Source organism: Bombina bombina, chromosome 9, assembly GCF_027579735.1.
Source record: "Bombina bombina isolate aBomBom1 chromosome 9, aBomBom1.pri, whole genome shotgun sequence".
Lineage (NCBI taxonomy): Eukaryota > Metazoa > Chordata > Amphibia > Anura > Bombinatoridae > Bombina > Bombina bombina.
The window spans coordinates 105,025,887-105,044,336 of NC_069507.1; the positions used below are offsets into that span (position 1 = coordinate 105,025,887).

The 18,450-nt window shown below is 40.8% G+C and overlaps 1 protein-coding gene across 1 annotated transcript; it reads right to left on the reverse strand.

Annotated features, from left to right (window-relative positions):
• Nucleotides 1-2,907: 2,907 nt before the first annotated feature.
• Nucleotides 2,908-11,986, reverse strand: LOC128640006 (uncharacterized). Its single transcript, XM_053692301.1, has 2 exons — nt 11,844-11,986; nt 2,908-6,004 (listed from the first exon to the last, which is right to left on the reverse strand). Exon 2 carries the CDS (start codon nt 5,287-5,289, stop codon nt 3,715-3,717), a length of 1,575 nt encoding a protein of 524 aa, XP_053548276.1. The 5' UTR covers nt 5,290-6,004; nt 11,844-11,986; the 3' UTR covers nt 2,908-3,714.
• Nucleotides 11,987-18,450: the final 6,464 nt, after the last annotated feature.

Consider the following 18,450-nt stretch of genomic DNA (forward strand, 5'->3'; position numbering starts at 1 on the left):
ATCTTCTTTCCCTCAATAACTGGTGGGCCATGTTGCCTGTAGGCTCTGAGCAGCTTAATTTTGTCCTTGAAATTAAGGTATTTGATAAGCACATGTCTCGGGGACGTCTGGCTGTTGTCTGCAGTTCTTGCTTGCCCAACCCAATGAGCTCTCTCTGCCTCACATGGCACCTCCATACTGCCGAAATGTAAGAGCTCCGGTAGTGTTTTTTCCGCAAATTGCAAGAGAGATTTACTTAAAACTGATTCGGGGAGGCCCACAACCCTGAGGTTATTCCTCCTCGACCTGTTTTCCAGGTCGTCCAGGTGAGCTTAAAGCATTTAATTTTGTTTCTGCATATTGGTAACCCTGGAGGCCAAATCCCTATGACGGTCCTCATGTTCAGATATGCGGTGTTCCGCATGCTGTAGCCTCTGTAAAAATTGCCTGAATTATGTATTAAGGGAATCCACTCCCGTTTGAAGCTGTTAAATTTTAGGGAGGAATAATGATGACAGCTGTGAGACTATTGGGTGAGTGTCCATATTGACTGAGGTCCCCTCTTAGAGTTCTGGAGCTGCTGGTGCCTGGTGTACCTCAACATGCTGCTTTTGCTTCTTGTCAGCTTTGAACTTTGCTGCCATGGTGCTAGTAGATTTGTGAAAGCTGGTGTAGTATTGCTGCATGCAGGGTGACACTGAGCAGACACAGTATGGGTAGCGTTATCAAGTGTCTCTCTACCTCCGTCACAACTCTTATCTGGACAGCGGTGTACCTTTCACTTATAACCTCCACAGCTATTCTCCATATATAGCTCTCCTCTTCTACTTGCCTTCCCCTTTCAACAGCCTATAGCTTTTCTGTGTAACGTAACATAGCACCTTGGGTCAGGTTTTCATGTAGCAAATTCTTCCTTTACCAACAATAGCCCATGATGTAACTATGCCTCCACACCAAAAGTCCACTTATACATCCAAAATCGACCCCAGAACAAATGGATTGACTAGGCAGAAATGTCTCTAACGCGTGGCTGAACAGCCTGCTATTATTGATACTTGCTATGAGGCACCTGCCACGTGGGTGTACGGGCCTGGCTGTGGAAATGGCTCCCAGGTAGCTTTAGCAAGTTCTCCTATCTTCTCACCAACTTTCTGACCTGAAGTTTTCTGGTCCTTCAGGATAGGCTTATTCGCAACGACTTGCAGTTATGTTGAGGATCCGGAGCTGGGTCTGTGTAGCGGGCCTTAAAGATGACGGCCGTGCGGTTTCTGCTTCCACTTCTCTATACTTCAGTGAGCCTCAATGTTGCTTCTCGGCCGGAGATCTTCTCCACTACTGCCGCCACAAACACCCTCCCACCAGAAGTCCGCATTAATGATTTTTTAATGTTGCATCATTAGCCTAGCTAATGATAAAGAAAACAAACTGACTTGTCTTGCATTGCAGCTTACATTAAAAAATGATTCTCATTACAAATTTTTTTCATAAAAAAATGTAACCAAAAAAATTAATTGCATTGCAATTGCACTGCAACAGCATCCATTCATAAATAATGACAAAATTAAAATTTTATTAAACAAAAATTACTTTTTTGGGAACATAAATTACACAAAATAGAATAGAGATCAATAGATCATTTTTGATTAATTTTTAAAAAAATATTTGTGTTATGGATTATGGTACAGTACTACTGGACTGCAAACTGGTATAATAAGTGAGGATAATGGTAATGTATTACATGTAAAATTAACAGCACTTATTATTAGAGAAAAAATATAAATAAAAAATTTTAAAAAATGGTTGTGCACTGCACCACTGTGTGATTGATGATTGATGATCTAACTTGTGGGAATCTACACTCACTCAACTAAATTATAAATACATATAATTATAAATATTATATAATAATAATTAAATTTATCATCTATCTAGTAAGTAACTCTATATATCATTCATCCTTCTATATACCATTCTGCTTCTCTTAGAAATGTTTTATTTGCACTGTTCTTAGAAAGTAAACTAGAAACACAGACTAGACCCCAGCCTGACGGATAAGTGTGATCTAACATGAATCTTTTGATGAAAGTGTTCATGCATTCCTTACAAAACACAATGGATAACCCAGCATGATCCGCTGTGCAAATCTCAAGACCTTTAACTTCCCCTGACAATAAAATCCCAGGGTCGCAGTTCCAATACTACATTACAGTAACCACTCTAATAAGGACCTACTGCAAAGTAATTCCTCCTAAATACACGTCTTTCAGTGTCTGATTTTCAGAGATCCTCACCTACTGCCTGCTCACACCCCAGCTGCTAGAATACTGTAAGAATATGCAGAGGATGCAGAGGTCTGTGAGGAAAATGTGAGTCTGCATTAGTGAGGCAGTGCCGTTCCTCTCAGGAATTTGACCCTGTGGAGAACACATTACCTTTCTACCACTGACTACGTTTTAACTTAATTGCACTTACCAGACCTAAAACTTCCACTCTCTTCTCATTTGTACAGGAGTCTGCAGAGAAACAACTTCTGCATGCTGCATGGCCACCTTGCTCTGCCCCCTCATGCTCTTCTACCAGTACAGAAGCCCGCGTGGAAACTATAACCATGTTTTGCATGTGGGATTTAAATAAACTTCTTTACAGTTTTTTTTTTTTTTTTAAAAATGGATGCTGCTGCATTGTAAATTTATATAGACAGGCGCCCCTCGCTGCAGTGTGCCTGTAGGCACATGCCTACTGTGCCTAAAGGGAAATCCAGCCCTGGCTGTTGAACACTTCTGTAAATTGCAGCTCCATTTTTAATGACTCAGTGTTGGGCACAACGAGGATTCTTCCCAGGGAAAACAAGTTTGTAATGCTGAGTCTTGGAAAAACAAGGATCTTCGGAATTCTGGGAACAATTACAGAAATAACACACCAGGCAGGTTGTCATTGGCAAATGTTCATTTATTATGGTTCATAACACTTGTTTATATAGCCCTGGGTACACGTAGGCATCCCATACGTAACAACATACTATTGGCTAAACAAATCACCTTATGGCCTTAGAGCCTTATTTGGTACATGGCATAAGACAATGTGTGTTGGAGGAAGGTGAAAGGAAATGAACATTTGTGGTTACAGAAGATAATGCATACAAAATATGGGTCATGTGTCTTTAAATGAACGTTGTGGTCAGACATAAGTCTTTAGCTCTGAGCGTTGTGGTCAGAAAAAAGAGGAAGTATCTGTAAAACACAGATTGTACAGATAAGAGCAGACAGAGAAAGAGAAAAAATAATGTTAGCAAAATTACGAGTTGTGCAGAATGAAAGCATTATAAGTACATAACATTATAGGTAATGTGGAGTGAACGAATAGGTAATATTACCTGACAATTCCCCTCTTTAGTCATAACAATGACTACCTTGGCACTGACATCTGGGATGGAGTGGGACATGGAGGTATGGGGCAGAGGCATGTGTGGAAGGGTGAACATACAGGTATTGTTGACAATGGGGATTAGAAGCAGCAGGCATTGCAGCACATTTAGCAATGCATGAAACAAGTATTTTAAAACCACAATAACAGAAAAGGATAAAGAGAGCAATAAAAACAATAATGGTACCAATATTTTTTTAACCAATCTAAGAGACCTAAACCAGTAAAGAATTTATCCCAGGGATTATCAATGCCAGAGTTTTTCTTTAATTCAATGGATAATTCTTCTAATTTTTTAATAGCAAGCATGACCTATCCTGTGGGTCCTGTGTTATCAGGGATAAACGTACAGCAGGGCCCACCAGTTTGGGCGTCAATGACTTTACAAACCCCCCCTTTCTCTGCTAAGAGCATGTCTAGAGCCATGCGGTTTTGGAATGTCATGTAAGAGGTTGGGCCAAGTTGTTCAGCAATACCCTTAAGGGCATCTCTGGTGTAATTAACAAAACGTTGCTGGTTATAGAATATGTAATTGATCCAGTCAACATTTTTATTGGCGGTTATGATGGGAAAGATGGATTCAAAGCCAACTTTGACCTGGTCACGGGCCTTAAATTCATCTGGGACCCCCCTTGGGACCCCTATGGCGTCTATGTATACATGGGGGTCAAAACTACCTGGGATAGCCTCTCGCCGTGTACGGTGAGAGGAGGTGGTGTGAGTGTGTGTGTATGTGTTATTTCCACCTAAAATATGGAGAGGCGTAATAACTTTTGCTAGAGCACATTCCCCAGACCACTGTCCCTCTAACCTAGCATGGATTTTCATATCCCCGCAAAGCCAATATATGTCACCTAAGGACTGAGTGTGATTTTGGGTGGTGAGATTACTATACTTAGAGCAGTAATTAGATGTGAAGTTACCTAGGAATCTACCCTCACCTTTGCCCCTATAGCAAGTGTAGTTACCAGAATATATAGTAATGCCCTCACCAGGGTGTGGGGTTTTAGTAAGGGTGGGGTATTCCTCTTTCCAGGTGGTACAGGCTGACTGATTGACAAAGGTATTAGTATGAAGGCTGAGAAAACAGGACTCAGCGCTACTGGGGATGTTAAGGAGGACAGTACCTAAGTGGGGGCGGGCCTTACCACAGACATAACAGTTGGATTTATTATATTGCTTGGCTGAGAAGGCCATCCATTCTAACCATAAATTAATATCTGAATAACCTGTTTCGGTAGCCATAGTATCCCTTGGTGAGGGATCAACCATAGTAACCGTAGTTTGTAATTGGGACTGGGATTTAGTTGGGGTTTTGACGTTAAGTGCAGAGGCAATTTTGCCCCATTCAGAGGAATTAACCATATCTTTGATATGAAATCTACCCTTGGGGGGGCCTACGCCACCACTTACCCATACGGAGAGAATATAAGAGCCACTATCGTTTGGACTGGGGTTTTTAATGGTCAAGGTTAGTCTCATACTAAAGCCGGAGTGGCCGGAACTAAGGCAGGACCCAGACTTAAAGAGAGTCATCCTATCAATTAGGGATTTGCCATTTTTATCCTTCCTGTCTAATGCACTTTTGGGCTTGTATCCCCACCTAGGGCCTGGGCCCGTATTCCATCCCACCGATCCCCAATGTTTACAGTCCTTTGCCCAATAGCCATCCTCCAAACAAATATAGATAGACCTGGTTGGAATGTGTTCGTATAGGTGACATTGCCACGACACAGGGGGGCATGAATCAATAATGTCGCAAAAGTCAAATGTGAATGTGGCGACATTAGTATTGGAGGAATTATACCAAAAAGTTGTACGGAAGGGTTGTGTTGTGGTTTGTGTAATGGCCACTTGTGAGGTTGTCGTGGTAAGGTACGTGGTCATCTTAATAGGGGATGATCTCCGGGTCCTATGGAGAGCTGGAACGGGCGGTGCTGGCGGGGTTGTTAAGTTTGTAGTGGCCACTTGTGGAAAGTCCTTGTCCTGTGTCGGGGTTCTTCTGAACCTGCGAAGGCCATGGGATGGTTCATGCTTGGTTGTGTTTTGTTCCGGGGGTGAGTCAGGGGGGGGCTGTGGTAGTTACAAGCAGGGGCAATAATATGCTGTTCGTCCAGCGTCTCATAATAGGCTATTATCCATGCTGGCACTGCAACCAAGAGCACCGAGGAGAAGAGGAAGAGGTACACCAGGCAGGGAGAACCCTGAATGGTGATCATGGTGCTGTGGATATAGATGTTACAGAAGGGACTATGCAACCAACTTCACCCCTCTCTGGACTGGCAGCTGAGGATGATATAGGTGTTACAGAAGGGATTTTATGAACACTTCACCCCTCTTTTAGGCACAACTGTTGTCCTGGATCGTCCTGGATGGGCGGTATAGATGTTTCAGAAGGGACTACACAGCCAGCTTCCCCCCTCTTTGGACAGAGCTTTACCCTAGATGCATGGATCCAGATGGGCTCTTGGGCTGTGAGGACGGCAGTACGGGTGATGGCCACGACTTCGGTGGGTGGGCCGTATGGGAATCCTCCTTTCTTTGCTTTATTCAGCTGTCTGATGCACACTGTGTCTCCGACCTTGAAGCTGTGGGTTGGTTCCTGTGAGGGAAGAGGAAAACGAGAAGCCACATCACCATAGTTGCCATTCAAAACAGAGATTAGTTCATGTACATATCGTTCTCTAATTAAGTCTAAATCACCAGTGACTATGTGTGGGGTCCTGGCCCAGGGGGTGGGGAACGGTCAACACATTAAAATTTCAAAAGGGGACAGCTGAGTGGATTTGCTTGGGGACATCCGTACCTCAGCTAATACTGCAGGTAAATGATCCTGCCATTTGACCCAATTCCCTCCCGTGGCCTTAAGGAGTTTTTCCTTAATGGTCCGGTTCATTCTTTCTACCACCCCTGAGCTCTGGGGGTGGTATGGTATGTGAAACTTCCATTTTATCTGTAGGTGAGATACCAATTCCTGCAATACCTTGCTAACAAAGGCAGGGCCATTGTCTGAGTTAATCTGCAGGGGGCAGCCAAATCGGGGAATGACGTCAGTGCAAAGGTGTTTCACTACTGTTTTTGCGTCTTCCCTAGTAGTAGGGAAGGCCTCAGGCCAGCGAGAAAATTGGTCAACTATGACCAATAAGTAGAACTGTTTGGATCCTGTCTTAGGGATGTGTGTGAAGTCTATCTGTAGGTAGGTAAAGGGTGCAGCTGGTGGTGTTAGGTGGTCATGTTTTGCGGGTTTGTTGTTGTGTTTGGTTTGGAGACAGGTGATGCAACGGTCAATGTAAGATTGTACATGTAACTGTAGGTTTTGTATGCAGAAGTAAAGTTTGATTAACGCTAGAGTGTTGTGGATGCTCAGGTGACTGACACCGTGGGCTTGGGAAATAAAAATGGGTGCACTGGTTTCAGGAATACCAATGATCGTCCCACCTTTCCCCTCTTTCGAATAAAACCCTTGGGGGTTTAATTCGAGTTTCTGGGAGACCCAATATTTGATATCGGAGGTGCTGGCAAATTGCTGGAGGGAGGAAGTGAGCACATCGTCAACCAGGGATGGTGCGACGAGGACACGGTAAACATGGTCTTGCATTGGGGATACCCTGGCTGCTTGTTTTGCTACTGTGTCAGCTAGTGCATTACCTCTAGCGACAGGATTGTTAAGGTTAGTGTGCGCGCGGCAGTGTATGACAGCTATTTCTTTTGGGAGTAGGATGGCTTGTAAGAGCTCTGTGATGAGAGTGGTGTGACTAATACCCTTACCGTTGGCGGACTTGAAACCTCTTTGTTTCTAAATCATGCCGAAATCATGTACCACCCTAAAGGCATATCTGGAGTCGGTATAGATAGTTACGGAGGCATCAGCAAAAAGTTCACAGGCCCGAGTGAGAGCTATTAATTCAGCTGCTTGAGCGGAATTATGCATGACAGGACCGGACTCAAGGATAATGTCGGGGAGTCGACCGCTGCATATCCTGCAAGGTACGTGTGGTTGTCTGGGCGGCTACATGACCCTTCAACAAAAACATCAGGGACCCCTGAAAAAAGGGTGTCCCGGAGGTAAGGACGGGGGGTTGTGCTAGAGTGGATGAGTGCAATACAGTCATGAAGAGGGAGGTCAGATTGTGGTGCATCAGAGGATAACAGGGCCTTAAGGATAGACGCAGGGCCTGAGTTAGTTGCACAGTACTTAATGGTGAGTTCAGTGGTGTTGGTAAGCAGTATCTTGTAACCACTAAGTCTTTGGGCAGTCATGTGTTGTGTCTGGAGATTGTTAAGGAGGTGCAGAACCTGATGGGAGGTATGGAGGATGAGGGGGTGTCCCAACGTGATAGGTTCGCACATCTCAACGGCCATGGCACATGCTGCAAGGCATCGCAGGCATGAAGGCATACCCTGCACAGGGATGGGGAGTTTTTTAGATAGAAAGGCTACGGGACGGAAAGAATTACTACCATGCTCTTGGGCGCAGATGGCCGCCATGGTTTTACAATTTTCCCTTGCGTACAAATGAAAAGGTTTTGTGTAGTCAGGGAGGCCGAGGGCAGGGGATGTGGTGATGGACCTGGCAAGTTCATTGTATGCATGGGTCAGAGTCTCTGTCCAGTGAATTGTGGGTGCAGAGTCACTGTGGCAAACGGTGCGGAGGATTGAGTCATAGTGGGAGCAGTCTGGTATCCACTGTCGACAATAGTTTATCATCCCAAGAAAGGTCAGCATTTCTTTGGGAGTGGCAGGCTTGGGCAGGCTTGAGAGGGCTTTTATTCTTTTGGCACTGAGTTCTCATTTGCCTTTGGACAGGACAAAGCCTAAGTACTCAACTTGTGGCTGGCAGATTTGCAGTTTCTGCTTAGACACCTTGAGCCCTTCTCGGGCGAGGAACAACAAAAGGTCCACTAGGTCCTGTTCCCCTGCCTCGTATGAAGTGCTTCACAATAACAGGTCATCAACATATTGCAAAAGGACGGAACCACAGGGGCTGGTCCAGCTCTTGAGCATGGTATTGAGGACTAGGCCGAATGTGGCGGGGCTATCGGTGAAGCCTTGGGGCAACTTTGACCACGTTATCTGAACCCCTTTATACACGAAGGCGAACAACTGTTGTGTGTCCGCGTCAACGGGTATAGAGAAGAAAGCATTAGCCAAATCAATGGTAGAAAAAAATTCTGCATTGTGTGGAATGGCCGTGAGCAGTGCGGTCACGTCTGGGACTAGGGGAGGGAGAGGGATGATTAGTTTATTCACAGCCCTTAGGTCTTGAATAAAACGGTAACCACCGGCCGGCTTAGGCAGGGTTAATGGGGGTGTTGTAAGGAGAGACAGTATACTTGAGAATACCTTTCTCTAGAAATGTTTTAATCATGGGGTCTATGCCGTCTAGTTTGTCATCACTAATAGGGTATTGTTTGATGAAAACTGGGGAGCAGTCTTCACGCAAAGATGCCCTGTATGGGGTGCAGTCGATAGTCCCCGTATCATAAGGTCCGGTGGACCATAGGGTAGGGGGAACGCAGTCAAAGATAGTGTCAACATTTGTGGTTAAGGGTAGGCTATAGTCGATGAATCTGTGAAGTTCATTGACCAGCTGAGCCGTCTCTGACGACAGTGGGTCCCGGGGAAATTTGCCCGACTCACTGAGGTCAAAGTCAACAGTCATACCACCGTTCCGGGAGATAGTCATCATTATTCCCAGTTTACACATCAAATCTCGACCCAGGAGATTTAAGGGGCAACCATGGATGACGTGGAACGAGTGGGACAGGGTGTCGGGAGAGTCGGGTATTTGAACTGTGAGGAGTGGGGTGCGGAAGGTAGGAATGGGCACACCAGTGATTCCCACAGAGGGACTAGACTCTCGCAAGGGTCCATCGTATGATTCACCCGTGATAGTGGAGCAAGTTGCTCCCATATCCACGAGGAACCATAATTCGGTGCCGTCTATGTTAAGGGTAACATAGGGCTCACGATAATATTGCGATGTAACCTTGGGTAAGTGTAGGGTGCCTCCCTCCAGACCTCGCTATGGCCATTGTATTCTGTGTTGTGGAGGTCGATTGTCACGTCTGGGGGGGGAATGTGGTCGGTTATTGTCTCTGGGGTGGGAGTTATCCCAGCCCTTACGGGGCGGGTGGGGACATTCATTTTTCCAATGTCCTGTTTCCCCGCAATTAAAACAAATGTTACGTCTGTCCTGATTACTTCTGGCCCCTCTTTGTCTGTTACGTTGTGGTGGAAGTGTATTGTCATTAAACTGGACATATGCACCCTTAGCGCCCTTATCAAAACATCCCGCAGCATGACAGGATTCAATAGATGTTAATAATTGTTTTGGGGTCATTGTGGGCCAGTCAGGTATAAGTTGTTTTACCAAAAGGCTGTCAGAGGCTGTCATACATCCTAACATAGTCTGATTCTTTAATACAGCCATGTCAGCTCCGGAGGATAAGCCTCCTTCCTCTGCCCAACATTTAAAGAATCTTTTAACAAAGTCTAAAATGGCCTCACCAGGCTTCTGTTTACATGCTAATACTGCACTCATGGATTATCGGGTCTTACTGCAATGTAGTATTTCACGTTCTAGTTCAAGCCACATGGTAGCCCTAGTATCGGGGTTTGCTAGACCATATGAGGTAACTGAAGTACTGGCGTCATTTTGGTCAATCGTAGGAACATTAGACCAAAGCCATTCATCATGTTCATGATAATTGTACAACTTATCAACTATCATTCTAATGTCAGTCTGGGTATACATGGCTCCCTGTAGATATCGCTTAAGGTGAAGGATACAGGCAGCAGGCTGTCTTAAAGGGTCGGGACAGTCTTTAGTAATATCACTTAATTCACCTGCCGTAAGGGGTTTAATAATCATTTGGTCCCCAGCAATTAAATATGGCATAGTACTTGAAGTACTGATACCGGGACTAAAGCAGGGGTCTCCCCAGTTTGCGTTAGTGAACCTTTGTATAGGTTGTCATTGTCGGGATGGTCTATCGCGGACAGATATGTCCGGAGACTCAGGTGTGTTGACCCCATGGACTAATACTTGGGGTTCAGGCTCTGGGTCATTTTTAGGAGGTTCCTGGACATTTACATCATCAGGTGCCTCTGCCCCTTGTGGGTTTTGATTAAGGGGACGTGGTCTAGTTGTAGTATAAGCCACAACTATATCATCATCCTTATGTTTAGTAATACTGGGATATAATCCCGTGTATGGTGGTGGCGGGGCTAACGGGTGTGGGCGGTGGGTATAGTCTTTGCAGTGTGTTGTAAGGGGTTACTAGGGGGTGGGTGGTAAATTTGGGGTCTAGATTTACCTAATTTATGTTTTTTATCACTGGCGATTTTATATCCATCACAATATTTTAACCAATATCGGGCTGATGTACTCATGTACCGCATATCCCAATTGGGATCCCCTGTATACCATGGAAATGCTTTCTCATCCCCTAAACATAAACCCTTTATCATGTCTTTATGGAATTTACAATTATCCCCATCCCTTGGAAATGCATTATGTGGGTCTAATGACTCTGTCCAACCAGCAATGTTATCAACGAAAGGGTCTACCATTACCCACCCTATATCTTCCTGCCTGGCCACATATTCTTTACATGTTTCTCCCGGGACTTGTTGTTTACCTTGACTGGTCCCCATGATCCCTGGGCAAGTAATATTATTTGTCGCACACACAGTCAAAAGGATTTAGTGTCTACTGGAGACAAGTTGCAACTATGTCACTGGCAATCACTAACAACAGCTGTACCATACAGGGTTAACTGCATTCAACAAAACTGATAGATAGGACGAATGTGACACCTTAAAGTTACACGTTGTCTCCACCAGCTCATGCGATAGTAGACACAGGACTTAAATGCCACTGGCTATCATCCACACAGTGAATGGGGCGTCTTGCTTATAAGTCCTTATGTCCTTATAATAGAGTAGCAGCAATAAAACATACAATACATATAGCACAGGAAATGGTATGCGATAGGGAACATAGGACACAGGTTTTACCTAGTGTGTCTCTATGTCCTTATAATAGAGTAGCAAGAGTACAGTATATACAGCACAAATAACACAGCAGTTACAATAGTAAGCGATAGTGAACATCAGACACAGCTGCCACTGGCTATCACCGCCGTGTAATACGGTACGTGGGGCATCTTGCAGCTGCGTCTATATGTACTTATAATAGAATAGCAACAATGAGACAAGAAAGACATATAACACAAATAGCAAGCTGTAAGATACTGGTTTAGCCAAGACTTCAGGGGGCCAAATTATACCTTAACTTTAACTCCGGAGGTCTCCCATAGACAATTTACCCACCCCAGGGTCTACCACAAGACTAATCCCCTATATAAGTAGATGGGCTTTAAAAGGCCCCCAACAGGGTAAAAATTAAGTCACAATTTATAGACAAAATTACTCACCCCCTTGGGAGCTCTGAGCCACACTCCACTTCCTGACACCAGATTGTTGGGCACAACGAGGATTCTTCCCAGGGAAAACAAGTTTGTAATGCTGAGTCTTGGAAAAACAAGGATCTTCGGAATTCCGGGAACAATTACAGAAATAACACACCAGGCAGGTTGTCATTAGCAAATGTTCATTTATTATGGGTCATAACACTTGTTTATATAGCCCTGGGTACACGTAGGCATCCCATACGTAACAACATACTATTGGCTAAACAAATCACCTTATGGCTTTAGAGCCTTATTTGGTACATGGCATAAGACAATGTGTGTTGGAGGAAGGTGAAAGGAAATGAACGTTTGTGGTTACAGAAGATAATGCATACAAAATATGGGTCATGTGTCTTTAAATGAACGTTGTGGTTAGACATAAGTCTTTAGCTCTGAGCGTTGTGGTCAGAAAAAAAGAGGAAGTATCTGTAAAACACAGATTGTACAGATAAGAGCAGACAGAGAAAGAGAAAAAAACATAATTTATGCTTACCTGATAAATGTATTTCTCTTGTGGTGTATCCAGTCCACGGATCATCCATTACTTGTGGGATATTCTCCTTCCCAACAGGAAGCTGCAAGAGGATCACCCACAGCAGAGCCGTCTATATAGTTCCTCCCCTAACTGCCACTACCAGTCATTCGACCAAAGACAAGCAAGAGAAAGGAGAAACCATAGAGTGCAGTGGTGACTGTAGTTTAAAAATAAAAAACACATGCCTTAAAATGACAGGGGGGCCGTGGACTGGATACACCACAAGAGAAATAAATTTATCAGGTAAGCATAAATTATGTTTTCTATTGTAAGGTGTATCCAGTCCACAGATCATCCATTACTTGTGGGATACCAATACCAAAGCTATAGGACACGGATGAAGGGAGGGACAAGGCAGGCGCTTAAACGGAAGGCACCACTGCCTGCAAGACCTTTCTCCCAAAAATAGCCTCCGAAGAAGCAAAAGTATCAAATTTATACAACTTTGAAAAAGTATGAAGCGAAGACCAAGTCGCCGCCTTACAAATCTGTTCAACAGAAGCCTCATTTTTAAAAGCCCATGTGGAAGCTACCGCTCTAGTAGAATGAGTTGTAATCCTTTCAGGAGGCTGCTGGCCAGCAGTCTCATAAGCTAAGCGTATTATACTCCTTAGCCAAAAAGAAAGAGAGGTTGCCGAAGCCTTTTGGCCTCTCCTCTGTCCAGAGTAGACAACAAACAATGCAGATGTTTGATGAAAATCTTTAGTAGCTTGTAAATAAAACTTTAAAGCATGAACTACATCAAGATTGTGTAAAAGACGTTCCTTCTTTGAAGAAGGATTAGGACACAGTGACGGTACAACAATCTCCTGATTTATATTTTTATTAGATAACACCTTAGGTAAAAAAACAGGTTTGGTACGTAACACTACCTTATCTGCATGAAAAATGAGATGCGGGGAATCACATTGTAAAGCAGATAACTCCGAAACTCTTCGAGCCGAGGAGATAGCTACTAAAAACAGAACCTTCCAGGATAAGAGCTTAATATCTATCTACTTACCAAAAAATGTGGCAGCGCAAAAATTAAACTGATATAGGATACACTCTACCTATTAGATACCACAATTTAAAATTCTAAAATCTTATAATCCAAAGAATAATAATAAAAAAAATCCTTTATAAACAATTCTAAACTTACAAATGGTAAAGTGCTAGTGCTATTCTTCCATAAATGATTTAGTTAAAATGTATATTTCCTTATCTTCCTGAGTAATATAATAAACTAAAAAAATCTATTGCGCATGTAAAAAATCTATTACAAATATAAAATTCTATTACACATAAAACACTGTTTCATGTAATATTCAAAATATAAGTTCAAAGTATAAATACCGCAGTTCAACCTCTTGAACTTAAGCAGGTCCCAAAAAGGGTTAAAATCCAAATGGAGTAAGTATGGCTTAAATGTTCTTTCACAATAGGTTTCCAGCTGATATCTGTGATCTTTCCGTTGCTGCTTGTCTCAGGATCCTACTTGTGTCCAGATCCTCCTTTCACACGAACTAAAACAACAAAAACACAAGCGCATCCGAGATTCACTGTATCTTTCTTTATTATTTTAAAAGTAAAGCCATAAAAATATACACTTACAAGATAAGTGCAAATTATGTGCACATAAAGTTTAAAGTTGCTCTGCGATCCCAACCCAAGCCTCAGTCTCTGGTCTTTGTAATGGGAGTTGTATGTCCGCTCTCTTATCTTTATTCCTCCAGTTTAGTAATTCAGCAAATCCGGTATTGTTTCACCGGTGAGGCACAATTGTCCTGTCAGTAAGTATGGCTTGTTCAACTTTTTCTCCCGAACGCGTTTCATTCACTCTCGGGTGAACTTTCTCAACGGGCTTTGCATGTTGAACAACTATTGTTGTGAGCTTTAAATTTACCGGGTTTAGCTCTCATTGGTTGGTGTCATATTACTCACAAGTACAATGTATCAGAGTTAGCTGTGGTGGGTCTGACATTACTTCAGTATAAGTGCTCTGCAGATGTTAAACTGTAACTTATCCTAAAACATTTATATTAGTAAGATGAATCATTTGTAAGAAGCTGTTCATAAGTCTCGCTCTTTGTTATATAACATCAAATCAATTCCACATTAAAAACTATTATTACCTACAATCAACTTTTTCTATGAAATGCTTAAAATCCCTTTACAGAATGATAAAATTATAGATCAATTCATAACATTCAAAAAATAATAATTTAACGAACACATTTAAAAAGGTGCAATTTGATTAATATTAATTAAACTTCATTATGATATTAGAAGTCACTAAAAGACAAAACATCCTATACAATAAGATACGGTTAAATAAACTTATAATTAAATTATGCTAAATTTATTTATGTTTCCTTTTATTTAAAATATTAAAAATATTAAAAAATACTAGTAATTACTATAGATTAACACTATACTGCTCTTTACCTATTTTGTGGGACAGACATGTATTATACTATACCATAAATGCTTGAAGATCAATTTCTATGTTTAATCCTCTAGGGCTTAGACTTCCTAATTGGTGAATCCACTTGGTTTCAGCTTTTCTAAGTTTTAATAGGCGATTGCCCTGATTATCACTAGTAACATGTTCCAACACTTTAAATGTAATTCCTACACTACTACACTGATGTTTTAATTTACAATGATGGGAAACACTATGGCCTTCCAAACCATTTTTTATATTGTTCAAATGTTCATAGACTCTCCTTTTTATTTTACGTTTAGTACGCCCTATATAAATTAATCCACAAATACACGTCATTTGGTATACTACAGATGTTGAATGACATGTGGTTCTATCTTTGATTTTAAATTCATTAGTTCTGTCCCAGTTCCAAGTACTCTCTGATGTTTCATCTATAATAGGGCATAAACAACAGTCTATTTTCCTACACTTATATGTTCCTGGTTTAAGTGCTAACCAATTAGACAGGGTTCCCTCATTTTTAGGTCTGGTAACTTTCAGTTTGGATGGAGCAATTAGACTCTTAATGTCCCTATTTTTCCTATACACTACATCAGGCCTCTCATCTAATTCTCCTGCTAATATTGGATCAGCTAATAAAATTTTCCAATGTTTATTTAAAATTGATCTAACACCCTGTACTCCTTCACTATATGTTGTTATAAAAGTAGTATTATTTTTCCTCTTTCTTACATTTGATACTTTATTTCCTTTATCTACTAGCAGTTTACTTCTATCATATTCTAACCCTCTTTGTTTAGCTTCCTCTATTCTTGATTTTTCATAGCCTTTTTGTAAAAATGTATTGCCCATTATCTCTGCTTCATGCATATAATTACTGATGTCTGTACAGTTCCTCCGTATGCGCCTAAATTGCCCACTTGGGATATTTTCCTTCCAAAGGGGTAAATGACCACTTGTAGAATGTAGAAAACCATTTTTATCAGTGGCTTTCCTAAAGTTCCTCACTGATATCTTATTAGAACCATCTATATACAAAACCAGATCTAAAAATTCTATTTCAATAGATGAAATTTTACTAGTAAACTCAAGATTATATTTGTTGTTGTTAATATATTTAATGAACTCTTCTGCTTCTTCCCTTGACCCCTTCCAGATCATAATAATATCATCTATAAATCTATAGTATTTGTATATATTAGAATTGAACCTATGTTTCCCCCAAATCATAGAATTTTCAAAATGCCCCATGTATATATTAGCGTAAGATGGGGCCATATTGGTCCCCATCGCTGTCCCTTGGATTTGATTGTAATATTTTCCTTCGAACAAAAAATAATTGTGGGTTAATATATAAGAAATACTGTCACCTATGAATTTCACATGTATATCAGGGATATTCCACGTTATACTAGTTTCTTTAAATGCTTCTATGCCTAATTTGTGGGGGATTTTTGTGTATAACGAGGATACATCACACGATATCCACAAGAAGTCATCTTGCCAACCTATACCTTCAAAAATATTTATAGTGTGAGTTGTATCTTTAAGGTACGATCTCACCTTTTTGGCCATTGGTTGAAGATACCAATCTACATAAATGGATAAATTACTACTTAGTGAGCCAATACCCGACACAATAGGTCTTCCCGGGGGGTTGGTACTATTTTTGTGGACTTTTGGGATATGGTAAAATGTAGGTATATTAGGACTTACTTTATATATAAACTTAAATTCCTCATCATCAATAATATTATTATCCTTTGCTTTTATCAATAATGAATATAATTCACTTTTATATTGCTCAGTGGGATTTCTATCTAAAATAGCATATACTTGTCTATCCCCTAATAATACTTGTGCTTCTTTAAGGTAGTCACTTTTATTTTGTATGACAGTTCCACCTCCTTTATCTGATTGGCGAATTACTATTGTACTGTCATTTGTTAAGTTCTTAAGTGCTTGTCTTTCGCTCATATTGAGATTGTCATTATATTTATTGACAAATTTCCCTTTGTTTTTCTCAAAATATAATTTTAAATCTTCAGTAACTAGTTTGTTATAGGTATATATATATTCTCGCTGTGTTTGATGTGGGTAAAAGGTAGAACGAGATTTCAAACCACTATGTCTCACCTCTTGTTCTTCTTCATATACACTACAATTAAGTATTTCATCTAGATTTATATCTACATGATTACTTAATGAATCCAAGGATGCTTGTCTGCAACTTTCCTGTTCTAAATTTTTGAGACAATTTATAGTTTTTATATCCTCTAAATTAAAATTAGTTACACTACTTTGCTGTACAGTATTATTATATTCTTTAATGTAATATCTTTTAAGGGTTAATTTTCTAATGAATTTTTGCAGGTCAATATATGTATCAAATTTATTAGGGGCTTTCTTGGGGGCAAATTTTAAGCCCTTACTCAATAGGCTAATTTCTTCATCTTTCAGGACTCTATCTGAGAGGTTAAAAATATCTTTCTTTGCATTCTCTAATTCCATCTTCTTTGTTTGTTTCTGCTGAAGTCTGACACCTCCTCTACGTCCCCTCTTTGTTCCCACCCTCTTTTGGCTACTCTCTGGTTCTGATTTTGTTGCCCCCATTGTCTCTGTTCTAGTGGTCTCCAGTACGTGTTCTGTTGATATGGTGGTGGCCTCTGTTGATTGTTTCTTTCGTATAAAAAATGATTCTCATTATGTTGTGTATTATACGATATTCTAGGATTCCCATTATATTGAGGATTATGTGTTGGTCTAATAATAATAAAGAAAGATACAGTGAATCTCGGATGCGCTTGTGTTTTTGTTGTTTTAGTTCGTGTGAAAGGAGGATCTGCACACAAGTAGGATCCTGAGACAAGCAGCAACGGAAAGATCACAGATATCAGCTGGAAACCTATTGTGAAAGAACATTTAAGCCATACTTACTCCATTTGGATTTTAACCCTTTTTGGGACCTGCTTAAGTTCAAGAGGTTGAACTGCGGTATTTATACTTTGAACTTATATTTTGAATATTACATGAAACAGTGTTTTATGTGTAATAGATTTTTAGATGTGTAATAGATTTTTTACATGCGCAATAGATTTTTTTAGTTTATTATATTACTCAGGAAGATAAGGAAATATACATTTTAACTAAATCATTTATGGAAGAATAGCACTAGCACTTTACCATTTGTAAGTTTAGAATTGTTTATAAAGGATTTTTTTTATTATTATTCTTTGGATTATAAGATTTTAGAATTTTAAATTGTGGTATCTAATAGGTAGAGTGTATCCTATATCAGTTTAATTTTTGCGCTGCCACATTTTTTGGTAAGTAGGTAGAGGTTGTACTATATAGGTTGTTTGTAGTAGCAGCACTTATGCCTGATACAGAGGTCACCGCCCAAACCAGTATAAATGTGGATAATGAAATTAAAGAATATAACATCAACCGTAATAGGAATATAAACTTGTTAGAAGTAAATAATATAATTAACGAAGATCCTACACATCTATTGAAAATGTTTGAGAAATTAATAACAGCCGATACAAAAGACTGGCAAGATTTAATCCTACTGGATAATTATATTAAACATGATATTATCCCTAGAG